General features: G+C 40.5%; 1 protein-coding gene across 1 annotated transcript in view; it reads left to right on the forward strand.

Moving 5' to 3' along the window:
- Positions 1-1,399: 1,399 nt before the first annotated feature.
- Positions 1,400-23,850, forward strand: part of LOC122667668 (probable magnesium transporter NIPA1) — a 36,611-nt gene continuing 14,160 nt past the window's right edge. The window contains exons 1-3 of the mRNA XM_043864041.1: positions 1,400-1,545; positions 1,645-1,849; positions 2,079-2,135. Coding sequence (XP_043719976.1) covers positions 1,723-1,849; positions 2,079-2,135 — 184 coding nt within the window. The 5' untranslated portion in view covers positions 1,400-1,545; positions 1,645-1,722. The remainder of the gene's footprint in view (positions 1,546-1,644; positions 1,850-2,078; positions 2,136-23,850) is intronic.

The following is a 23,850-nucleotide window of genomic DNA, read 5'->3' on the forward strand; positions in this document are numbered from 1 at the left end:
GGGGTAGGATGTCTTATATTCCATCGCACGGGTTTGTAGGCCAATTCCAAATTTTTTTTGGGGCTATGTGGGAATTATGGTGATGTGCCTATGTAGGTTTTGTTATAAAGTTTTAGTGAGGTTTCATTCTTTGTAATCTAAGAGAGATGTGAGGACAAGCAGACATAACCATATTCTCCATTAATAGTGAAGCAGATCTGATCTCACCATGGAGGTATGCAATCTTGCTGAACCACGTTAATCTTTGCATTGTGTGATGATTGTTTGTATTCAATTTCCATTCGTTTTGTGCATCGTTAAATGTTTTTGTTTCTATAGTGACCTACATAGTGGACATGTACCTCCATTATTCATGGGTTGGAGTTTTCGTTTTGAATGTTAATAAATAATTGATGTCAAAGTATAGCCATTACATTAGATGAATCTCAAAACATTACTTGACATGTAGTAATATTGGTCAAGTGGAAGAATGTTGGTGGCATAATTGCCACATCAAACATATTGTCAATGGTAGTTTCATAACCTTCTACTGTACTTCCCTTGGTGGTAGGGAGTTATATGGGGTTATTTAAGTAAGGAGTTCTAGCTTTAGTTAGAGTCTTGTAACAAAAATCCATATTGGTCAGAGAGCAACCTCTGAGAAGTTTTCCACTACTAGAGTACTGCCAGAGAGCTGCAAACTCGCTTGAGAAAGTAGAACATTGAATTAAATAGACATGGCAGAGGTAGCATGATGGAGCTTCCTTTTCAATGTTAGAAAAGTAGAGAGCAATGAATAAGGGCCCTTTAACCAAAAAAAAATAAAATAATAAGGGCCTTCAGTTCCCCTCCCCAAAAGAAAGGCATAACATTATTGATGCTCCAATCAAATATATAGATTTTCTGGCTTGATACCAATGCTTCAAATGTATATGTGATTATAGACTAAGTTTCCCTCCACTCATAAAACACGAAGTTTTACCTACCATCCTAAGGTTCTCATCCCCTCCTAGGGTTTTGTATATTTTAAAATATCCTCCCGATATCCTTTCTTGCCCTCTCTTACCCTATGATGAATGCGTAGATGGAGGGAAACTCGGTCCGATATGGTATTGCACAGATAGTTTCTTAGATATGATCTCTCGAGGGGAAAGGAATACCAATACTTGAAACCATACCCATCTTAAAGAAAGATTAAAAGAGAAACGAAAATCAAATGAAGGGCATTATTGAAGATATAAGAAATGAAAAAGGGCAAAAAATGAGAAGCAGAGCTCTCTCTCTCTCTCAAGGCTAAAAACGCGGGATTCGGAGGGCATCTTTAAATTGGCGCTGCGATCTTTGTACTTTGTATTCGTTTTGTGCTCTGGAAGTCTTAACGCAACGGAAATACCGTTGCTCTTAAGCCAGAAGCCTCCTATGAACATAACCTAGTACGATCATCATCATCATGATCATCATTGTATTTCATCATAGAAACCGGTTTCAATCATCATCACCAGTCTCTGAATGTGGCTGGTGGGCAATTCTTAGGCAGTTTCAGATTCTCTGGACATAACAAGGAGGGTAAGATAAGATTCATTCTTTGTATATCTTCCCCTGCGTTTATTTTCATTATCTTCTATTCTATTCTATGACATTTTTTGGCATTTGGGTTGTTTTTAGGAATTGGGTTTGGAAGAAATCGTCTCTGCAACACCTTAATCTTTTGGGTTCTTCTTCTTCTTCCTCCATCCCCCTCTTATGGGGGTATCTTCTGATAACCTCAATGGCCTTGTCTTGGCCGTTTCGTCGAGTTTTTTCATTGGATCCAGCTTTATAGTGAAGAAGAAAGGACTCAAGAAAGCAGGGCTTAATGGACTAAGAGCAGGTTTGTAATTTGTTTCCTCGTTTCAATAATTTTTAGCTGTGTTTTTTTTTTTGGGTTTTAATGTATCGGTTATTTTTCTAAAGCACTGAATATCTCATGAAGTTGAGAAGAAGCCTTTGAAATTATGATCTGATTTTCATCTCGAGCTGGAATTAGTTTACTCCATGATGGGTTTCTGTTTTATATTGAAATTATAATGATTTCTTAACTGTGGGTTCTTTCTCTTCAGGTTCAGGGGGGTACTCTTACTTGTACGAGCCTTTGTGGTGGGCTGGGTTGCTAACTAGTAAGTTTAATAGTTATCAAAATTCTCACTTTCTTCCACAATTAATTTTATGTATATGTTTTCACAGTGGAAAATCATTGATATAATTAATAAAGAGCAAGGTTTACAATATTTTTCTTAGTTCCCCCCCCCCCTTGTGGTTGTTTAGCTGATGTTGAACCTTTGACCTCATTTTTTTACTGGATAGAACGTATAGATTGGTAGTTTGTAAAGAAAATTCAATCAAATCTTGCCTCACTTGCTTCGGGAGGAAGGGGGGGATGGACTTTTTCCCCAGACAGTCATGTCTTTGATTACTTCCAGGAACCAAATTATCAATCAAGTAAATTAGCCATAGTTTCTCTAATATTTTTTCCTCCATTTTGAACATAGTAGAGTTCCTTTGTGGATGCTAATTGCTGAACTAAATGTAGTCCAAATAACCATGACTACTTACAGTACAATTTTCTTATTGGAGTTCCATTATAAGAAAAAATTGATTTATATGCTTATGTATTATCTGGGTGACTATTTAACTGTCTTAACTTCCATAGATTTGAAAGTTGTGGGGTATCTTACTTTAAACACCAGCAACCATGCGAGAGAAGAGAAGAAGATTGAAGAAGGGAAGAGTGAGACTGCTAAGGATACCAGCAGGCTCGATATTCCTATAGCTCCCCCCCCCCCCCCAACTAATTGTATTTATAATAAATAAAAGGCTTGCAATTCAGGGAACTACTAGGAATCCATACTCAGAGTACAAGTCGCCTATCACCAGCTGACCCATCCCATTCAGCATCAAAGAATCCAACCGGATCAATACTCCAATGGGGATGGCACGTAAGCTCTTTACCTGAGGCTCCCTTCAAGTAACGTAGGATACAATATTCTGCTTCCCAGTAAGCCTTCTGAGGAGATTGCGTAAATTGATTAATAATACCAACCGTAAAGGAGATATCCAGCCGTGTCACAGTAAGGTAAATAAGTTTCCCAACAAGTCTTCTATACTGGTGTTTATCTTCAAAGTCCTCACCGCTAGAAGCTTCCAATTTCTGATGTGGATCCATGGGAGTATCAACTGGTTTGGATGCAAGCATACCAATTTCAGTCAGCAAATGTAACACATAATTTCGTTGAGATCGATTAATTCCTTTCTTACTCCTTAGTATTTCAATGCTAAGAAAATACCGGAGAGGACCTAAATCCTTCATCTGAATATGTTGATGGAGATGGGACTTTACTGTTGCAATACCTGAAGTATCATTCATTGAAATAATAATATCATCTACATAAACAATAAGAACAACCACTTTCGAGCCATGGCACCGAACAAAGACATAGTGGTTAGAATAGCATTGGGAAAAACGAAAACGAGTAACAATAGAGCAGAATTTGTCAAACCATGCTCTAGGTGACTATTTAAACCCGTAAATAGCCTTGTGTAACCTGCATACACGGGCAGAATCCTCCCACTGAGCAACATACCCAGGTGGTCGCTCCATATAATTCTCCTCTTGTAAATCCCCATCGAGAAAGTCATTCTCGATGTCCATCTAATACAAAGGCCAATCCAAATTTACTGCCAAAGATATGAGAACCCGAACAAAGTTCAATTGAGCAATAGGAGAAAAGGTTTCAAAGTAATCGACACCTAATGTCTAAGTATACCCCTTTGCAACTAACCTACCCTTGAGGCACTTAATCGATCCATCAGGATTATACTTAACTATATAGACTCAATGATAATGCACAAGATCCTTTCCTAGGGGCAAATTTACCAGAGTCCACATTTAGCGAGATAAAAGAGCATCCATTTCTGTGCCCATAGCAGCTTTCCACCCTGGATGAGAAAGTTCTTCATGATGATTTTTGGGAAGAGAGTTAGTAGATGATGAAAGGGCAAAACTATGGACAAAGGATGGAAGATGAGACAGGGATACAACGATCAATGGGATAAGCAGTCAAGGATTTCTGAGTACAAGAGCAAGTACCTTTGCAAAGAGAAATAGGGAGATCTATAGGAGCCGGTGGAATAGGATCAGAATGTATGGCGGTGGAACAGGAGCTGGAGCTGGAGCTGGAGCTGGAGCTGAAGTGGAAGGCACGACCTTAGTACGACGTTGATATACCTGCAATGGAGGAGCAGAGTATCAAACGGAACAATAGCAGGAATAGGAAGACTACTGTCAGTAGAAATAGGAGAAGGGACAAGTAATGTAGTTCGACATAGGTAGGAGATCTACTAGGAGCCAGGCAAGTTATACCCTCACAAAGGTGCTGGCCAATTGGGCAGAATTGGGAATTTTAGGTTAAAATTAGGGTTAGGTTTTGACTAGTGAAGTGGGGGTTTATTGGGTAAGGCTAGGCAGGTCAATAGGAGTATAAAGAGATAGGATTTGTAGGATTTGAGTGAAGATTTGAATTTTGGAAATTAGGGTTTTGGGTTTTTGAGTTCTCAGGAAAGAAGGGGGCGATGAGATCTAGGGTTTAGGAATGGATTATGAGGTTGAGGCTTTTGTCGAGTATTAGGAATGATGAGAAGGGAATTCGGTTGAAGTTTGAGGTGATTTGGACGGTCAAATAATGCTGGGCAGGTTTTAGGTTTTTTTTTAGGGTTTCACAGAGACAAGGTAAATTAGGGTTTGAATGGTTGGGTAGGGCTGCAAGTTAGGTCAAGTGGAGGAGGAGATGAGAGGGGGCTGTAGTTGAAATTTGGTTGAGATTGGATGGAGGAACAAGGCTGGTCAGAATTTAGAACAATTAGGGTTTATGGGGATCAATGGGTTTTTAATGGAGGAGACAATGTAGATCGATTAGGGCAGGTGGGGCTTGGGTTGGAGGACTAAGAAGAAGAGGGGAATGCTGAAGCAGTAAATAACTTACTGGTTTAAGGAGATCTTCAATGGCAGCAACCTTGAAGGCAGCTCTGAAGAAGAGCCTCCCGATCTACAAGATGCAAGGAGTCACTGGAGGTCCACCAGCCCTTCATCCTTGATATGACTCACAAGGGGGGCCTTGATATGACTCACAAGCATGGTTCAAAATCTTGCGATATATTGCCGATATTTCGGTATATTTCAGATATCTCGACATTACCGAGACGAGACGACCATACGAAATGAAAAGGTCCAAATTTCGGTATATTTCGTCGATTTTTTTTGAAATTTCGGTATATTACTTAAATAATGTACATTCAACTATTTATACATCAGGGTCCGACCGTATACTGTCAATCAAGGGTGCAAACCCAAAACACCACTTTGAGTTCATTTTTTTGCAATATGAAGGCTTAAATGTGTTTATTTAGCTTAAATAACGGGGTAGATGAAGTATCAGGCCTTAATATGGCAAAAACCAACCGAGATGGACTGCCGAAATATGGCGGAAAAAATACCATATTTTGGCGAAATTTTGGTAAATTTCGAATATTTCAAAAATCTTGACCTGCCCGAAATGGTGAGGAGAGATGAGATCTTGAACTATGCTCACAAGACAATCTCAGAAGAGAGAAATAGCAGCAGCAGTAGTGATGCAGAATTATCACCAAACTGGGCTTCTTTATTAGGAATAAGTCTAGGGTTGGGATATATATATGTTGGGCTTTTGATCCCAAGGGTTTGCTATGTAATAGGCCACTTTAATGAGCCTAAACTAGGGGTATATAGGTTGCATACGGGATTAGCCCAATACTTAGTTTATTTTTATGTTTTTTAATTGAACCGGTTGAAATTGGTTGCATCTAATTGGTTCAATTTAAGTGATCATGTGACTTGGTTAAGTGGTCATGTGATATAAGTTGGGTTGGATTAGGACTTTATAAGTCCAGCCATGTTTTGAGTCTATTTCTTTTAGTATTTTAGTTTCCTAGTCAGTTTAAGTTACCTAATAGGTTAAGGATTGGGTTAGGCCTCTCCTTTTAAGAGTAGAACTCTATTTTTGAGTCTTTTATATAAGGTTGTAAGGGGACAAAGCCTTGAATACGAATTTGATTAATGAAAAAGCTTTTGCTTGCTACTATAGCTGCTGTTGCTCCTTGAGAGTGTTACATCCTTGTGGGTTTATAAAGGTGGAAAGAGTAGGTGGATCTCCTATGACTCCTTATGCCGTGACTGCTGGGAGGATCTCCATTGAAGGTGGTTCTATCCTTCACATCTGTTCAAGCTGTTGCCAGTGGAATCCCCAGTAAGTTTGACATCCAGATTCTTCTTCTAACCCTCTAATCCTTTCCCCCAATCGATCCCCGTTATTTTTTGTTTGAATCCCATAAACCCTAACTCCATTAAACTCTAGATCTTGCTGCTCAGCCATATTTGTCCATCAAAACCCTAATCCCCTCATCCTTCATTAATTTCCCCAAAACCCATAGTCGATCCTGACTTACTGCCCAGTTTTACAGAATTTTCAAAACACTTAAAACTCTATAATACCTACATTATTAGAGTCCTATGAACTGCCTAGCCATACCCCCTAAGCCCCCTTCCATTATCCTAACCTAAGCCCTAGATTTGACCTAAAAGCGCACTCTGCCCATCAAACTGCAGAACCAACAGCCCCTTAGTTCCTTGTTATTGGTTCTGGTTTAATTGGCTTCTAGTAGGGCTTTACCCTATCTAGAACTACATTATTTGGTATCAGAGCCCATGGCTGACCCTGTGACTGTAATGCTCGAGATGTTCCAGAAGGTTGTTGCTGAATACAGGGCTGTAATTGAAGCCCAGAGGGCTGTAGCTGATGCCATCATGGTTAGGTTGCAACGTTTGGTAGAACAGAGAGTCGCCCCTGACAGATATGGGAATCCCATATATGGATACAGAGATCTCAAGGATTACAGAGAAGATAGAGAAAGGTATAGAGAATACAAGGGACAGCAGGTCATTCTAAATCCTTTTAATCTACCCTCCGAGGTGTGCAAACAACAAACCATGTGGACCAATCAAAAGGGGACAGATTATGAGAATCAAGTCTTAGCTGTACCACAGAAGGAATTTGAGCAGACCAGCCATGATTCAGATTTGATCCTAGCCGTGGTTACGCAAGAAGTTGCTGCCCAGCTTGAGGTCAAGTTGGCACAGACCATCAAGGAGTTATTGCATGATTTTTCTAATGTAGTGCCAGGGGAGCTGCCAAATGAGTTACCCCCATTGAGGGATATTCAACATGTAATTGATTCAGAGGTGATTCTACAGGAGAACAATGACCTTCAAGATGCTGTCCCTGAGGAGGTGGAGCTTGTGTCTCAAGTATTAGATGAGAAGGTTGTTAACATTAAAGACTCTATGGATAGGGCATTCATGGGTGATTCAGAGATCGAACACATAGAGTTTGTTACGCCACCATGGTTCTTCGAAGAGAAAGCTCCACGCCTTGAAGACTTCATCCCTAATGTCCCTGAATCCCCAGAGTTTTATTTGGGAATGGTCAAATCTGCTACTCACATGTTGTTTCCCCCTTACCACTACAAAATTTGAGGACGAATTTTTTCAAGCTGGGGAGAGTTGATGCAGAATTATCACCAAACTGGGCTTCTTTTATTAGGAATAAGACTTGGGTTGGGATATATATATGTTGGGCCTTTGATCCATAGTTGTCATGGCGTCATATCGCTGGAGAAGTGGGCATATCGACCACCGATATGGATGATGTAAGAATATCGACTGATATGGCCTCCATGTTGTCGCCATGGAGCCGCCATGGACGCCATACCACGACATATGGCCATATCGGGCGACATGGTTGTTTCAAATTATAAAACTTAATTTTTTAACAATAATTTTTTTTTAACCATTTTTTATTTTAATGCTTTTTCTTTAACATAAAAAAATTTAAAAAAAATCAAACTGAAAACACTAATACACAATCACATATTCACATCAGCAAATTTTTTTATTTATTTAGATGGGTTGTTTATTAGCTTTATTCACTCAATATAAATTACGTTCTTGTAATTGTTTTTTTGTTTTGTTACTTTTGTAGTCACTTTCATATGAATCATATCTTAACTCTCATGATTTTTCAACTTTATTATCAGCAAGTCTATTGTTATCAATTATTTGATAATCCATGATTTCATATACACTAACGGATATTACACTTTCATGAATTAAACCATAGTAGATTAGTAGTACACTTTCATGTTAACTTTTGATGTTATAGGGTATGTATTATAGCATACTAAATGACATTAAAAATAGAGAAAATAAAAAATAAAACATGGTCGATATGATCGGCATGACAACGCCATGGCGGGCGACATGTCGATATATCGACATGATACCCCTCCACCGACTTGGATCGCCGTGACGACGTGACAACTATGCTTTGATCCCAAGGGTTTTCTGTGTAATAGGCCACTTTAATGAGCCTAAACTAGGGGTATATAGGTTGCATACGGGATTAGCCCAATACTTAGTTTATTTTTATGTTTTTTAATTGAACCGGTTCAAATTGGTTACATCCAATTAGTTCAATTTAAGTGATCATGTGACTTGGTTAAGTGGTCATGTGACAACTTAAGCGGTCATGTGATGTAAGTTGGGCTGGATTAGGATTCTATAAGTCCAGCTATCTTTTGAGTCTATTTCTTTTAGTAATTTAGTTTCCTAGTCAGTTTAAGTTACCTAATAGGTTAAGGATTGGGTTAGGCCTTTCCTTTTTAGAGTAGAAGTCTATTTTTGAGTCTTTTATATAAGGTTGTAATGGGGACAAAGCCTTGAATACGAATTTGATTAATGAAAAAGCTTTTGCTTGGTACCATAGCTGCTGTTGCTCCTTGAGAGTGTTACATCCTTGTGGGTTTATAAAGGTGGAAAGGGTAGGTGGATCTCCTACGACTCCTTACGCCGTGACGGCTGGGAGGATCTCCATTAAAGGTGGTTCTATCCTTCACATCTGTTCAAGCTGCTACCAGTGGAATCTCCAGTAAGTTTGACATCCAATTTCTTCTTCTAACCCTCTAATCCTTTCCCCCAATCGATCCCCGTTATTTTTTGTTTGAATCCCATAAACCCTAACTCCATTAAACCCTAGATCTTGCTGCTCAGCCATATTTGTCCATCAAAACCCTAATCCCCTCATCCTTCATTAATTTCCCCAAAACCCATAGTCGATCCTGACTTACTGCCCAGTTGTACAGAATTTTCAAAACACTTAAAACTCTATAATACCTACATTATTAGAGTCCTATAAACCTGCCTAGCCATACCCCCTAAGCCCCCCTTCCATTATCCTAACCTAAGCCCTAGATTTGACCTAAAACTGCAATTCTGTCCTACTGAAACTGCAGAACCAACAGCCCCTTAGTTCCTTGTTATTGGTCCTGGTTTAGTTGGCTTCTAGTAGGGGTTTACCCTATCTAGAACTACATTAAGTAGCCAGCAGCAAAGAGACAAATTTTTAAAAAACTGAATTGTGGGGGAGCCTCCCACGATTTCTCTATTAATAATAGAAGGCCATAGGCCAAATCCTAATCTAAACAAAACACTCCCTCACTAAATCATGGAGGGGTGGACCTAGATTAAAACAACTTAAAATTAGAAGAGTTAAAAGACTGATCTACCCCTAATAACGTAAAATAAAAGAGACTAACTTAAATTAGACCAACTTAAATTGAACCAATTGGATGCAACCAAGCCGGTTCAATTAATAACTTAAAATAAAACTAAGTATAAAACTAATCTAAGGCTCCTACTATGACCCTATGCCTAGGGTGGTTTCTTCAACTCGAGGAGGTTTGGATCTACATCAGCTCTCCCCGACTTAGAAACATTCATCTCCGATGAATGGGTGAAATCCATGCAACACTCCTGCAGCTTGTGGCTAAGCTTCTTGACATCATGAGTAGGAGTCCAAGTGCTGTGCTGTTTGGAAGAAACCCGTCCACGAACTTTGTGATGATGAGGGGAAAGCAAAATGTGGGCAGCAGCTCTAACACTTCCCGGACAGAATTCTGGTGAGGTAGGAATATTAGGAACAAAGTCTTCAAGTCGTGGAGCCTTCTCTTCAAAGAACCAAGGGGACATCACAAAGTCTATGTGTTCAACCTCCATAGGGTCTTCAATGTTGTTAACCTTCTCATCGAGCTCCACCTCTTCAAGAGCAGCAACTGGAATGTCTTCCTGTGGATTGTTCACAACCACTTCTTCTTCTACCACATCATCCATTAAGACTTGAGTATAAGATGAACACCTCGAGGTTCAAAGTAATTAGCTAAGTCATCATCATCATCTGGGGGATATGCATGAAAACCAGGTTCATTGTCATCATCAGGGGTCTCATCTTTCTTCTTAGCCACATGGACAGATTTGTGCTTTTGTGGGCACTCCTTGGCATAGTGTCCAATCTCATTGCAATGGAAACACTTGTGAGGATCACTATTGTCCATAGGGGCCTTACCCATATGATCAACACGTGGAGGAGCTCTAGGGTGGGAAGAACCACCAACAAAGTAGCCTGATTGAGTAGGACCAGCAGCAGAATTTCCAGCTCGAGTTTGGCCATTGGTAGTAGACTTGAATGCTGGAAAAGTTTTGTTGGTGTCTTCAATAGAGGAATCAAATCTTCTATTTCTAGCCAATAAATCTTCAGCCTTCAATGCCTAATCAAAATAGTCCTTGATGTCTCTAACATCAACCACTCCAATAGCCCTAACAATATCTGCTCTCAATCCTAGTCGAAACCGAGATAACATCTGAGTAGCTCCTTCTCTAGTGCCAGTACGAGAAGCAAGAGCATCAAACTGCTGCATGTTCTCAACTACAGTCATAGTTCCTTGACGTAGTGAGTTGAATTGATCCTGTAGCTGAGCTCTGAAGTGCCTGGGTAGATATTTCTCCTTCAAGTCATACCTCATGTCTTCCCAGGTAGTAGGTGCATGGCCATCAAGTTCCATGTCCCTCTCTGTAGTGCGCCACCATTCTCGGGTAGGGCTAACCAGCTTGGTACGTGCCAATCTTATCTTCCTATCTTCAGGTAAGTCATATCAATCAAAATAATCATCTAGGACAACAAGCCAGTCATAGAATACCTAAGGATCATGATTCCCATCGAACTCCTTCAACTCAAGTTTAACCTTCTTCAATTGGTAGCTTCATTTGTAGTGAAGTAGGATCTCAAGTACTCCTCAAAATTAGGCCTTTGAGGGTCTTCTCTAATTTTGTCCCTGTCTTCTTTGTACCCATCTCTGTCATATCTGCACCTATCTCTGTGATCCCTGTAATTTCTGGAATGATCTCTGTAGTCCCTGCGATTTCTGGAATGATCTCTGTGATGTTTATTTCTTCCCAGGGTACCATGTACTTCAAAATTAACATGGAATCTGTCCTCTTCTAAGGGCAGGTTGCTGTCCCTAAGAGGTGTAGTCTGTATCTCTTCCAAACCTGTCATCTTCTCAGTAAGAAGTCTCTGGTCAGCTTGCATAGCTTGCTGATCTGCCGAGAGCTTTTGGAGCATTGCCATGATTGCAGTCATGGGATCAGGTTGGGGGGGGGGGGGCAGATCTAGATACAACACTGGATTGCCATGGTGGTCCATGGCTTTGATACCACTTAATGTAGTCCTAGTTAGGTTGGAGACCTACTAGGAGCCAGGCAAGTTACATCCTCACAAAGGTGCTGGCCGATTGGGCAGAATTGGGAATTTTAGGTTAAAATTAGGGTTAGGTTTTGACTAATGAAGTGGGGGTTTATTGGGTAAGGCTAGGCAGGTCAATAGGAGTATAATGAGATAGGATTTGTAGGATTTGAGTGAAGATTTGAATTTTGGAAATTAGGGTTTCGGGTTTCTAAGTTCTTGGGAAAGAAGGGGGTGATGAGATCTAGGGTTTAGGAAAGGATTTTGAGGCTGAGGCTTTGGTCGACTGTTAGGAATGATGAGAAGGGAATTCGGTTGAAGTTTGAGGTGATTTGGATGGTTAAATAATGCTGGACAGGTTTTAGGGTTTCTTTTAGGGTTTCACAAAGACAAGGTAAATTAGGGTTTGAGTGGTTGGGTGGGGCTGCAAGTTAGGTCGAGTGGAGGAGGAGGTGAGAGGGGGCTGTAGTTGAAATTTGGTTGAGATTGGATGGAGGAACAAGGCTGGACGGAATTTAGAACAATTAGGGTTTATGGGGATCAATGGGTTTTTAATGGAGGAGACAGTGTGGATCAATTAGGGCAGGTGGGGCTTGGGTTGGAGGATTAAGAAGAAGAGGGGAATGCTGAAGCAGTAAATAACTTACTGGTTCAAGGAGATCTTCAATGGCAGCAACCTGAAGACAGCTTTGAAGAAGAACCTCCCGATCTACAAGATGCAAGGAGTCATTGGAGATCCACCAGCCCTTCAACTTTGATATGATTCACAAGGGGGTTCTTGATATGACTCACAAGACAATCTCAGAAGAGAGAAACAACAGCACAGTAGTAGCCAACAGCAAAGAGACGAATTTTTTTAAATACTGAATTGTGGGGGAGCCTCCCACGATTTCTCTATTAATAATGGAAGGCAGTAGGCCAAATCCTTATATAAACAAAACAACTCCCTCACTAAATCGTGGAGGGGTGGACCTAAATTAAAACAACTTAAAATTAAAAGAGTTAAAAGACTGATCTACCTCTAATAACTTAAAATAAAAGAGAGTAACTTAAATTAGACCAACTTAAATTGAACCAATTGGATGCAACCAATTTGAACCAATTCAATTAATAACTTAAAATAAAACTAAGTTTGAAATTAATCTAAGGCTCCTACTATGACCCTATGCCTAGGGTGGTTTCTTCAACTCGAGGAGGCTTGGATCTACATCAACAAGCTTAGAATAAAATAAAGTACTTTCAAAGAAGGTGACATCAGTGCTAATAAATTTCTTATGAGACACAGGGTCAAAGCACTTGTACCCTTTTTGAGTCCTAGAATTACTAAGAAAAATACACTTGATCGCCCGGGGAGACAATTTATCAATATTAGGTTGTAAAAAGTGAACAAAACACGTACAACCAAAAACCCTTGGAGGAACAGTAACCAAAGATGCATTAGGATATAAAAGAGAATACACCACTTGGTTATCAAGGACAGAAGAAGGTATCCGATTAATCAAATAGCAAGCAATAATAAAGGCATCACACCATTATTGTTTAGGGACATTCATATGAATCATGATAGAGCGGGAAATTTCTAGCAAATGTCTATTCTTACGTTCGACCACCCCATTTTGTTGAGGTGTATTTGAACAACTTGTTTGATTAAGCATTCCATTATTTAACAAAACTTAGAAATTTCCCGTTGAGTATACTCAAGGGCATTATCAGATCTGAAAATCTTAATGGAAGTAGCGAATTGAGTTTTATTTCTTGCTAAATTTTGAAAGATTTTAAGAAACTCAGAACGATCTTTTAACAAATAAACCTATGTGATGCAGGTTCATCATAGAAATTGGCTTATTTCTTTAGAAATAGGCCTAGGGTTGGGTTATATACATGTTGGGCCTTTGTTCCCAAGGTTTTTTTATGTATTAGGTCACTTTAATGAGCCTAAACTAGGGGTATCTAGGTTGCATACGGGATTAGCCCAATACTTAGTTTATTTTTATGTTTTTTAATTGAACCGTTTGAAATTGGTTGCATCCAATTGGTTCAATTTAAGTGATCATGTGACTTGGTTAAGTGGTCATGTGATGTAAGTTGGGCTGGATAGCCTGGATTAGGACTCTATAAGTCCAGCCATGTTTTGAGTCTATTTCCTTTAGTATTCTAGTTTCCTAGTCAGTTTAAGTTACCTAATAGGTTAGGGATAGGGTTAGGCCATTTCTTTTTAGTGTCTAAGTCTATTTTTGAGTCTTCTATATAAGTTTGTAAGGGAGGCCAGCATTGAATACGAATTTTGATTAATAAAAACTCAGCTTTAGTTTGCTGCCATAGCTGCTGCTCTGCTCTGTTGAGTGAACCTTGTGAGTAATATCAAGGTGAAAGGATTGGTGGACTCCGATCGACTCCTTGCATCTTGTAGATCGGGAGGTCCTTCTTCTTATTCAATCGAGCTTCTTCAAGTTGTTGCTGCTGCCTTTGAAGGAGATCAAACCAGTAAGTAATTTTAATTTCCTGCATATATCCTTCCCCTCTTCATCCTCTAACCTAATCCACACCCCCCTCCATCCATCAAACCCTAACCTCCATTAAACCTGCAACTCCTACCTTAACTAGGACTCCCTCATAACTTCAGATCTGTCCATCAATTCCAAACCAAACTTCTAGCCTATATCCCCCACACCTCTCCCCACACTCGATCCAAAATCCAGCTCATAACTCCCACTCTATCCCCTCCATTCCTCCACTCCATTAAACCCAAAACCTGCAACTCAATTCTGTCCAGAATTGTAGAATTTCGTAACTCATCCAAACCGTAACTTCTTTATACCAAAATAACCCCCTAGACCTGCCCATTAATACCCTATAAACCCCTTTCCCAAAATCCACCCCAAAACCCTAGATTTCCAACTTTATCCAAATCAATCCAAACCTACACCAATACTCCTAAAAACCTGCACATCATTGTCAAATAAAACCCTAGCTCGAAACCCTAACCCTAACCCTAATTCTGCCCTAATTAGCCTAAGCTGTCCCAATCGGCCAGCCTTGTTTGGTGATCCTATTACCCTGGTTCCTAGTGGGACTACATTATTATGTTAAGCAGGAATAATTGTCCACAAACGTAACAAAGTAAGAAAATCCTAACCTATTACTGATAAGACAAGGACCCCAAATATCAGAATGAACTAATGGAAATAAAGACAGACTCAAGGAGGAAACGACGATCAATGATGTTTGTCAAGTTTACATGCTTCACATTTGAGATGAGAGATGGACTTGCAACTTGGAATCAGTAACTGAAGCTTGGACAAGGAGAGATGACCCAGACGAAAATGCCACTGAATAGGAGAAGGTCCACCAGTATATGTAGTAGCTGCAGTAAAAGGTCCAGTGCCATCTAGGTAGTATAAGCCAGCCTGCTCAAGACCACCACCAATCGTCCTCCTGGTTTGAAGGTCCTAAAACACACATAAGAGGGCCAGAAGGTAACAGAACAAGTAAGAGATCTAGTAAGTTGATTGACATATAAAAGACTTAGAGGCAACTTGGGTACATGAAGAATAGATGATAGTGTCATGGATGCAGTAGGGGATACCGTACCATGACCAACAATACGAGTAAAGGAACCATCAACAAGAATAACAGGAGCAGAATGTGAAATGAAAGATAATGAAGTAAAGAAGTGAAACTTACCTATCATATGGGAAGATGCTCTGGAATCAATAATCCATGGAGTGGTAGTAAAGAAGGCTGAATTACCTTTATATGCTAAGGTAGCAGTGGGAGTAGAAGCTGATGACTCAAGTAGTTGGAGTCGTTTTAGTAACTGATTATAATCATCACAAGAAACAGGTGCTCTGGTAGATGCCCCAGTAGCGGCTCTGATGTCACTGGTGTTCATGTGCTCGGTAGAACTATCAATGATGGCTGAATTGACTAATTCATTAGTCCAGTCAGGTCGACCATGTTTGGCCCAACATGTGTCAACGGTATTATTTTGTTTGTTGCAGAAGGTATAAAAGCCAGAAGACTTGTCAGGTGCTGCCCACTAGTACCATGACCATTAGATACACAGCCACAACAATGGCCTCTCCATTGGCCACGACCTCTATCAGGAAAGGAGTTACCTTGTCCTCTGTTTGTGGTGAAGGCTGAACTTTCCCGAGGAGTAGGGGATGGATCAACTTTGGGTGCAGTTACCAAATGTTGAAGACGAAAGAAAGTTTCATTCAATGAAGGTACCTTTTCCCCGGTAAGGAGCTGACTTTTGATTGTCTGATAGTTGGGATGAAGACCTGCTAGAAATTTGGCATAATGGAACTCAGCTCGTTGAAGCTTTAATTGGTCCAGATCAGTAGTAAGTGGTTGGTGGATCTGGAGCTCCCCAATGATGCCCTAATAGCTGCTGAAATATTCAGTGAGATACTTATCCCCTTGCTTGAAGTTGAACATCTTCTCATAAAGATCATAGGTTTGGGATATATTCTTGTTTTGAGAGGTCTCTTTCAGATCATCCCAAACTCCCTTTGTTGTAGAATGAAACATAACATTGGCTGCGATGGCAGGGTCCATGCTATTCCACAACCAAATCTAGAGTATGGAATTTTCACGCATCCATTCTTCGTAGGCTGCAATGACTGTGGGATCCTTGGAATCAGCAGGTGGAGGATCAGAGGTGAGATATTTCATCTTATTTTTCACATGGATGTAGGCTTGAACAGCTTGGGCCCATAACAAGTAGTTAGAGACACCATAAGTCACTTTCTTTCCTTCTCATTGTGTGTTTCAGGATCTGGAATCTGGGAAGACGATTGGATTGGGTAAAGTGCACGGTGGGTTGTACTTTCTTGATGACAGTCGCTTCTCTCCACCACCATTGCCTTCTCCGCTACACCAGAACTCCATGGTCTCTTCTGAACTCTACCAGTGGCACTCTAGGTTAGGTCACCCCCCTTTAGGAATTTTAGCTCATTTATTTCCTAGTTTGGTCACCCTTCGTACTAAGGATGACTTTTTTTGTGAGGCTTGTGTTCTGGCCAAACAGACACGGTCAACTTATCCAATTTCAAATAAACGGAGTTCTTTTTGTTTTCAATTGGTGCATTCTGATGTTTGGGGCCCTAGTCGTAAAGCATCTATTTCTGGTCATCGTTGGTTTGTTTCCTTCATTGATTGTTATTCTAGGCACACTTGGGTGTATCTTTTGCACACAAAAAATCAGGTTTTCTCATGTTTTCAGCATTTTCATAAAATGATCCAAACTCAGTTCCAGGTTACTCTCAAAGTATTGAGAAGTGATAATGGAACAGAGTATACAGAATCACAATTTCAAAAATATATGGCTGATCATGGCATCCTTCATCAAACTAGTTGTGTTGATACCCCTGCCCAGATTCTCAGAATGGTGTGGCAGAAAGGAAAAATCGCCACTTGTTAGAGATGGCCAGGGCTTTGATGTTTGCGAGGAATGTCCCATCTCAATATTGGGGGGATGCGGTTCTCACTACGGCCTATCTCATCAATAGGCTGCCTTCTAGGGTTCTTAACTCCCGTAGCCCCTCTGATGTTTTAATGGGACATTCCTCATTTATTATGCCTCCCAAGGTGTTTGGTTGTGTGTGCTATGCTCGAGATACTAGATCTCCAGGCAAGCTCAAGGTTCGAAAACTCGGGTCTCGGAGCCATCTCGGCCTAGCCCAAAGCCGAGTCGAGCCGAGATCTCGGGGAGTTTGTGTAATTTTTTTTTTTTCCGACTCGGAAGCCCATCTCGGTGGGTTTTAGACCTCTTTTGGGTCTGAAAATTGGTATACAACCTATTTTAGGCCATTTAAACACAATGGCATTATTGGATTTTGCAAAAACAAAGTCCAAATAGGACTTTTACATCGGACCCTTGGTTGGTAGGCGACGACGTACTAAAATACCATACTATATACATTAATGACATAATTTAGTAATAGAAAGCTAGCAAAACATTCAATTAATAGTAAAACAACTTAATAAGCATTACAAATGTTAAAGTGAATAAGTGATACATCAAATTGCTTAAGTTTAACAATGTTACAAGTTACAACTATCATCACATAAAATGAGATTGAATCACATATTCATTCCCCACTTGTCCCACATAGTCTTCCCATGACATATTGTTGCTCCACTGTTGCATATAGTTCTCCACAACATGCATATAAGAGTTGTCATCCACATATCTCAAGGCTCCTATCCTAGGGTATAGCTGTTGCACAGTGGCGTGAGACGGTTGCCATGAAGTGTGAGATCCACTGCTTCTGCTACTGTCATATTGAGGAATGTATGGGATTGGGAATGTGGACCCAATGCCAGACCCACTGCTTTGATAGTCATACTCATGTGTTGACTGGCCAAACTGACTATAGGCACTATATTCAGAACCGGTGCTCTCCTGGCCATAATCATAGTGATGATGAGGTTGAGATGAATGCCACGACTGATGCTCACTACCAGTATCCATACTCATGCTTCCAAAACTTGCTAGCATGGTGTTCATACTCGTGTCATCATGCTGAGGTTGGTTGTGTTTGCGACCCGTCCTTCTCTTGTACGTTTTTCTGTGGCCACCATGGTCTTGATCTTGTGTGGCATGTGTAAACTGAGACTCACCCGTGAAACGCACAGGGTGCTCCTGCGTTCCCACTTTATGCTGGTATTGCTCGCGCATCCCCTCATGGCGATCATTATAATAACCACCACTCTGCATGCCACCACCACTACCACCACCACTGCCACCAGCATCACCACCAGTAGGGTCATCACCATCACCATCACCACCATCACCATCACCATCACCATCACCACCACCATCACCATCACCATCACCATCACCATCAGGAGCAGTTCCTGTTACAGCTTCAAAAGGTCTCGGTGACTGTGAATATGCACGCCCCTCTTGCGACATATAGTCGTCAACATCTGTACCGATTATGGACGCAATGGTGGAGTCAGGCCTACCTCCAGGCTCATCCATCTCTGGTGCACCACAATCCCTCACCCACTGGAATAGGGGATCCTCATCATCATCAGAGTCCTCCTGGAATATGTTGGCTAGTTCGATGGGATCTTTATCATTGGTCTCAAATTCTTCACGTATATGCCTCATCCTTAGTCTCATATTATAATGCATATACACCTGCTGCTCCAGTAGTTGACTACCCAATCTGTTCCGCCTCTTTGAGTGTATCAATGCGAATGTACTCCAGTTGCGCTCGCACCTAGAGGATGAACAAGTTTGTGAGAGCACTTTGACTGCGACCTTCCTCAGGTTAGGTGAACTTGTACCATAAAGCACCCACCAGTCAACTGCATTATAAACATAGAATATTAAGAATATGTGCATTCTAAAGGGATAAAATAATAATTCATAAATGTAATGTCATGCCACATTGCCACCTACCAGGGTCTGACTTTTGTCTACCCTCTAATATAGCTTTTTGACTGAAACTTGCTGAGGCCTCTCTGAAGTATTTGATGTATTTTCATTTTAAATTTCAAACATTGTTAGAGGCATTAGTATATGTTATTTAGTAATTACATTCCTTTACTTACTACCAAAGTACCAAAGTACCAAAGTCCCATACTCTCACCTCATCATTGCAGTCAGCTTATGTCATGGCATTGGGCTCCAACTTCTCAATAACAGTTTGAATTGCCACCAACAAATCTGTGTCTAGCCCAAGATTATGCGAGTACTGGTACTTTGGATTCAAATAGTATGCTAGTAAAGGGGAAACCACAAATATAAGTTGTTAGTGACTTAACACTTTTAAGTTTTGAATATGTAAATGTAAAAACTTATATAAAGTTTAAAGTATGTTGAAGTGTTGAACTCACCAGCTTTATGCAATGGATAACTCAAGTGCTTCTCCCATCGCTCATCAATGATGTTAATGTATGACCGAGCACTTCGGGGTATTGCAGCTCGGACCATTTCCTTCATCTTCTCCAGGGTAGCATATATGTGGGGCAAGGTAGGCTTCTTCTCCGTGTCAACCATCCTTAGTACTGCCACCACTGGCTCTAGTATGGCAACAACTTTATACAAGTACTTCCAAAATTGATCACTTGCAATGGTCTGTTGTGCTGCCTTCCCTTCTTCTGTCCTAGAACCTTGCCAACCAAACCATTGTTTACTTGCAAACATTGACCTCAAACCTATCACCTTTGTCTGAAAGCTCTTCAATGCAATGTAATTGGTAGCAAATCGAGTGACACCAGGCCTCACTAAATCCCCCTTGCATTTTTCCCTCATCATGGCTAAAGCATAACCATGGTTATACATAATGTTGGTCACTTGCCTTGCCCTATTAACCACACCAGCCACCAAAGCTTTTTTCCCCATGTCCTTCAGCATTAAATCAATAGAATGGGCTGCACATGGAGTCCAAAAGAGGCGGATCCTCTTACTCTTCTGGTTCATCAATTTCTCTCCAGCCTTCTTAAAATTAGAACCGTTATCCGTCACAATTTGGATAACGTTCTTTGCTCCTATATCTTCCTCCACCACTTGCTTCAGTAGCTTTTACAAGTATGATGCATCCTTTACATGCTTTGATGCATCAACAGACTTTAAGAATACAGTCTTCCCATTACAACTCACCATGAAATTTATAATGGATTGTCTAGTAGGTCCAGTCCAACCATCAGCCATAAGAGTAACCCCATATGTGTCCCACCTTGGCTTCAAACCCTCTAAGTACTCTTTCAGCTCCTCTACCTCTTGAGGCAAATATATATTATATAACTCATATGGTGTAGGCCCCTTCCATCCTGGGCCAGCCCTCCCTGCAGCGTCAAGGAATGCATTATAATATGTTCCTTGTGTTACATTAGCTGGAATGCCATTCTATAGCATGAACTTGCTGAAGGCTTTCCGTGCTTCCTCTTTTTTACTACCAAACACTTGCGGGATGGTTGGTTGGTAGGTATCTTGTTGCCTAAAGGTAGATGGATCCTGCTAAAAAATGGGATCTGGGGAACGTGCTCGTGGTCGGGCTTGGGGCCGTGGGATATCTCTTGTGCCAGTGCTTCTCCTCCTTTCATCTTCTTGCACTGGTGCAGCTGAGCTAGATCCACCAGCTCCTCCTGCTTGCTCATATGCTCTTATATTCTCAAAATGAAAACTTTGCCTACTCTTTGCCAAAGTCTGCTGGTAAATCCTCCATTCAGCCTCTGATTCGAACTCACTAGGTGTAGGCCTATATTCAGTATCATCTCCTACTCCTCCACGGATCTCTACACCAGGCCTCTCTAGAACTGCCTCATCGAAAGCTATTTGTTGTCTTTCCCTCTCAGCTTTCTTTGTTCGTACTCCTCTCAAGTTTTGTGCCATTGCTAGTTTCACTTGGCTCGGAACATTTCGGCATGAGGCAACATTCTTGCCTGTACCAGACAAATGTTGCTTTAACCTAGTTGCTCCTCCAGAATTTAGAATCTTTCCACAGTAGTTACACTTTGACTTTTTTTTGTCCTTAGACATCAGGACTCCATGTAGCCATGCTATATCCCCCATTGTGTAAGAAATATCCTATTTTTTACACTGTTACATAAAAAAACATATATTAGTAACTATTACAGACTTAAAGTAAAGTATTAAACACTTAAAGTATTGTATTTATAACTATTAAGCATAATATGAAGCTACTAGAACAATCAAATACCTATCTCTTATTTATTCCCTAGCCCTAGTATTTATTTCTTAATTAAAAATAATATTTACAATTTTTATTAAAAATAATTATACCTTCAAATATAAAATATTATAACATAATGATGTATTTGACATCATTTGAAGTTGGACATTATGTACATATGTTGTGCATAATTTTCCAACAAAAATAGGTATTTTTCCTTAATTTTATATATATTTTAAACATTTTAATAATATTATTATTAAATCTGAAAAAAAAAATATTTTTTTTAATGGGTGAAAAAAAAATGACTCCATGAGGCTGTAGAGCATGCAAACTTGTCTAGCATATATGAAAATCACATCCAAACAATAAGTATTTATCCTATTTTTTTCAATTTCTTTTTTGAAAAAAGTCATTTTTTTTTCAGAAATTATAATAATAAATTTAATAACCAAAAAAAATTTGGACTCCATCAAGTGATAGATCGGCCAAAGTTGTGTAACATAACTCAAAATCACATGAATCTACCAAGGTTTCATCAATTTTTTTTGAAAAAAATAGATTTAGGGAAAATGGGTTACCTTTCAAAAATCCTTCAAAAACTTGATCAATCTTGCAAAAGTGAGTTTCAATCTTCAGTTTGGCAGCAAAATCACCTTCCAAAGCTTCCAATCCATGCAAAAAATGAAGAGTAGAAGAGAGGATTTGAGAGAAGAAGTGAGAAGAGAGAGCTAAAGAGGCCTCTTGACAGAACTCGCCGAGTTCTGTTGAGATGGCTTCTTTTGATAAGTGAAATGGGTCAAAAACATGGCCCGAGACCCGAAACCAAGCCCTATGACCCTCGGCGAGATTTTGAAATTTTTTTCAATTATTTCCCATCTCACCTGAAATGAGAAATCAACCGAGATCTCGCCGCCGAGATCTCGGCGAGATATTGTAATTTTATCACTCGATGCTCCATCTCGACTCGCCTTTTCAAAAAACCGAGAATCTCAGCGAGATCTCGCCAGTTCTCGGTCCATGGGCAAGCTTGAACCTCGGGGGCTCCGTTGTATTTTCTTAGGTTACTCTCCGACCCAGAAAGGATATAAGTGTTACCATCCCCCTTCCCGTCGTACCATGGTTAGTATGGATGTTATTTTCCATGAGTCTCTTTCTTACTATTCTTCGCCACCTCTTCAGGGGGAGAGTTCTAGTGAAGATATGTCTTTTGAGATTCCTCTACCTGAGGTTCCTCAGGCTGCTGTCCAGCCTTCTTTACCAACACCCACTGCTGATGCCCAACCTCCTTTGGATGCTGCCCATCCTACTTTAGATGTTGCCCATCCTATTTTGGTTGATGCCCAACATCCTCTGGCTGTTCCTCCCTCGCTTGATGGGAATCCTTTACAGGGGGAGACCATAGAAAATAGTGTTGTTAATGTTCCTATCCAGGGGGAGCTGACTCCAGTCCAGAGAACTATTGGTGAATTTTATAAGAGAATTGACAACTCCAACATACTCACCTATACAAGGGGCAGATCCAACAGAAGGCAGCTACAACCCACTTTAGCACCAGTACCCATCCAATTGCCGGCTCTAGACCCGGATCCTTCATCTCCTGATAATCCCTCTTCTTCTGACCGACCTAATGCTCATCGCAAAGGTACTAGGACTTGCACTTTACATCCCATATCTCGTTTTGTTTCTTATAGCTCTCTTTCTCCTTCTTTTCGTGCTTTTATATCTTCTCTTTCTTCTGTCTCTATTCCTAAAAATTGGCAGGAAACATCTACAGATGGAAAGTGGAAGGCAACAATGTTGGAAGAAATGAGAGCACTACACAAAAATAATACGTGGGATCTTGTGGCTCTTCCTCCAGGGAAACAACCAGTGGGATGTAAATGGGTCTTCGTAGTCAAACAGAAGGTTGATGGTTCAGTGGATTGGTATAAGGCACGTCTGGTTGCAAAGGGGTTCACTCAGATATGGAGTTCACTATCAGGAGACCTTTGCACCAGTGGCAAAACTCAACACGATCAGGGTGTTATTATCTTGTGCTGCAAATCTTGGGTGGGATCTTCAGCAGTTAGATGTTAAGAATGCCTTCCTCCATGGGGAGCTTGAGGAGGAGGTATATATGGACATTCCACCAGGTTTCTCTGATGACAGGACTAGGGGCAGAGTCTGTAAGTTGAAACGTGCTCTTTATGGGTTGAAGCAGTCACCCAGGGCCTGGTTTGGCAGATTTCATAAGTCTATGATTTCAGCAGGTTATAAGCAGAGCAATGCTGATCACACTTTGTTTATCAAACGAGTTGGTGATAAGGTTACTCTTCTCATAGTCTATGTGGATGATATTGTGGTAACTGGTAATGATGATGCTGCTATCAGGGATTTGAAGCTCCTCCTTGGCAGTGAGTGTGCGGTCAAAGATCTTGGCCCTCTAAAATATTTTCTAGGGATAGAAATTGCTCGATCTTCAAAGGGCATCTTTCTTTCTCACAGAAAATGTCCTTGATCTATTAACTGAG

Source organism: Telopea speciosissima, chromosome 7 (assembly GCF_018873765.1).
Source record: "Telopea speciosissima isolate NSW1024214 ecotype Mountain lineage chromosome 7, Tspe_v1, whole genome shotgun sequence".
In the NCBI taxonomy this organism is placed as follows: domain Eukaryota; kingdom Viridiplantae; phylum Streptophyta; class Magnoliopsida; order Proteales; family Proteaceae; genus Telopea; species Telopea speciosissima.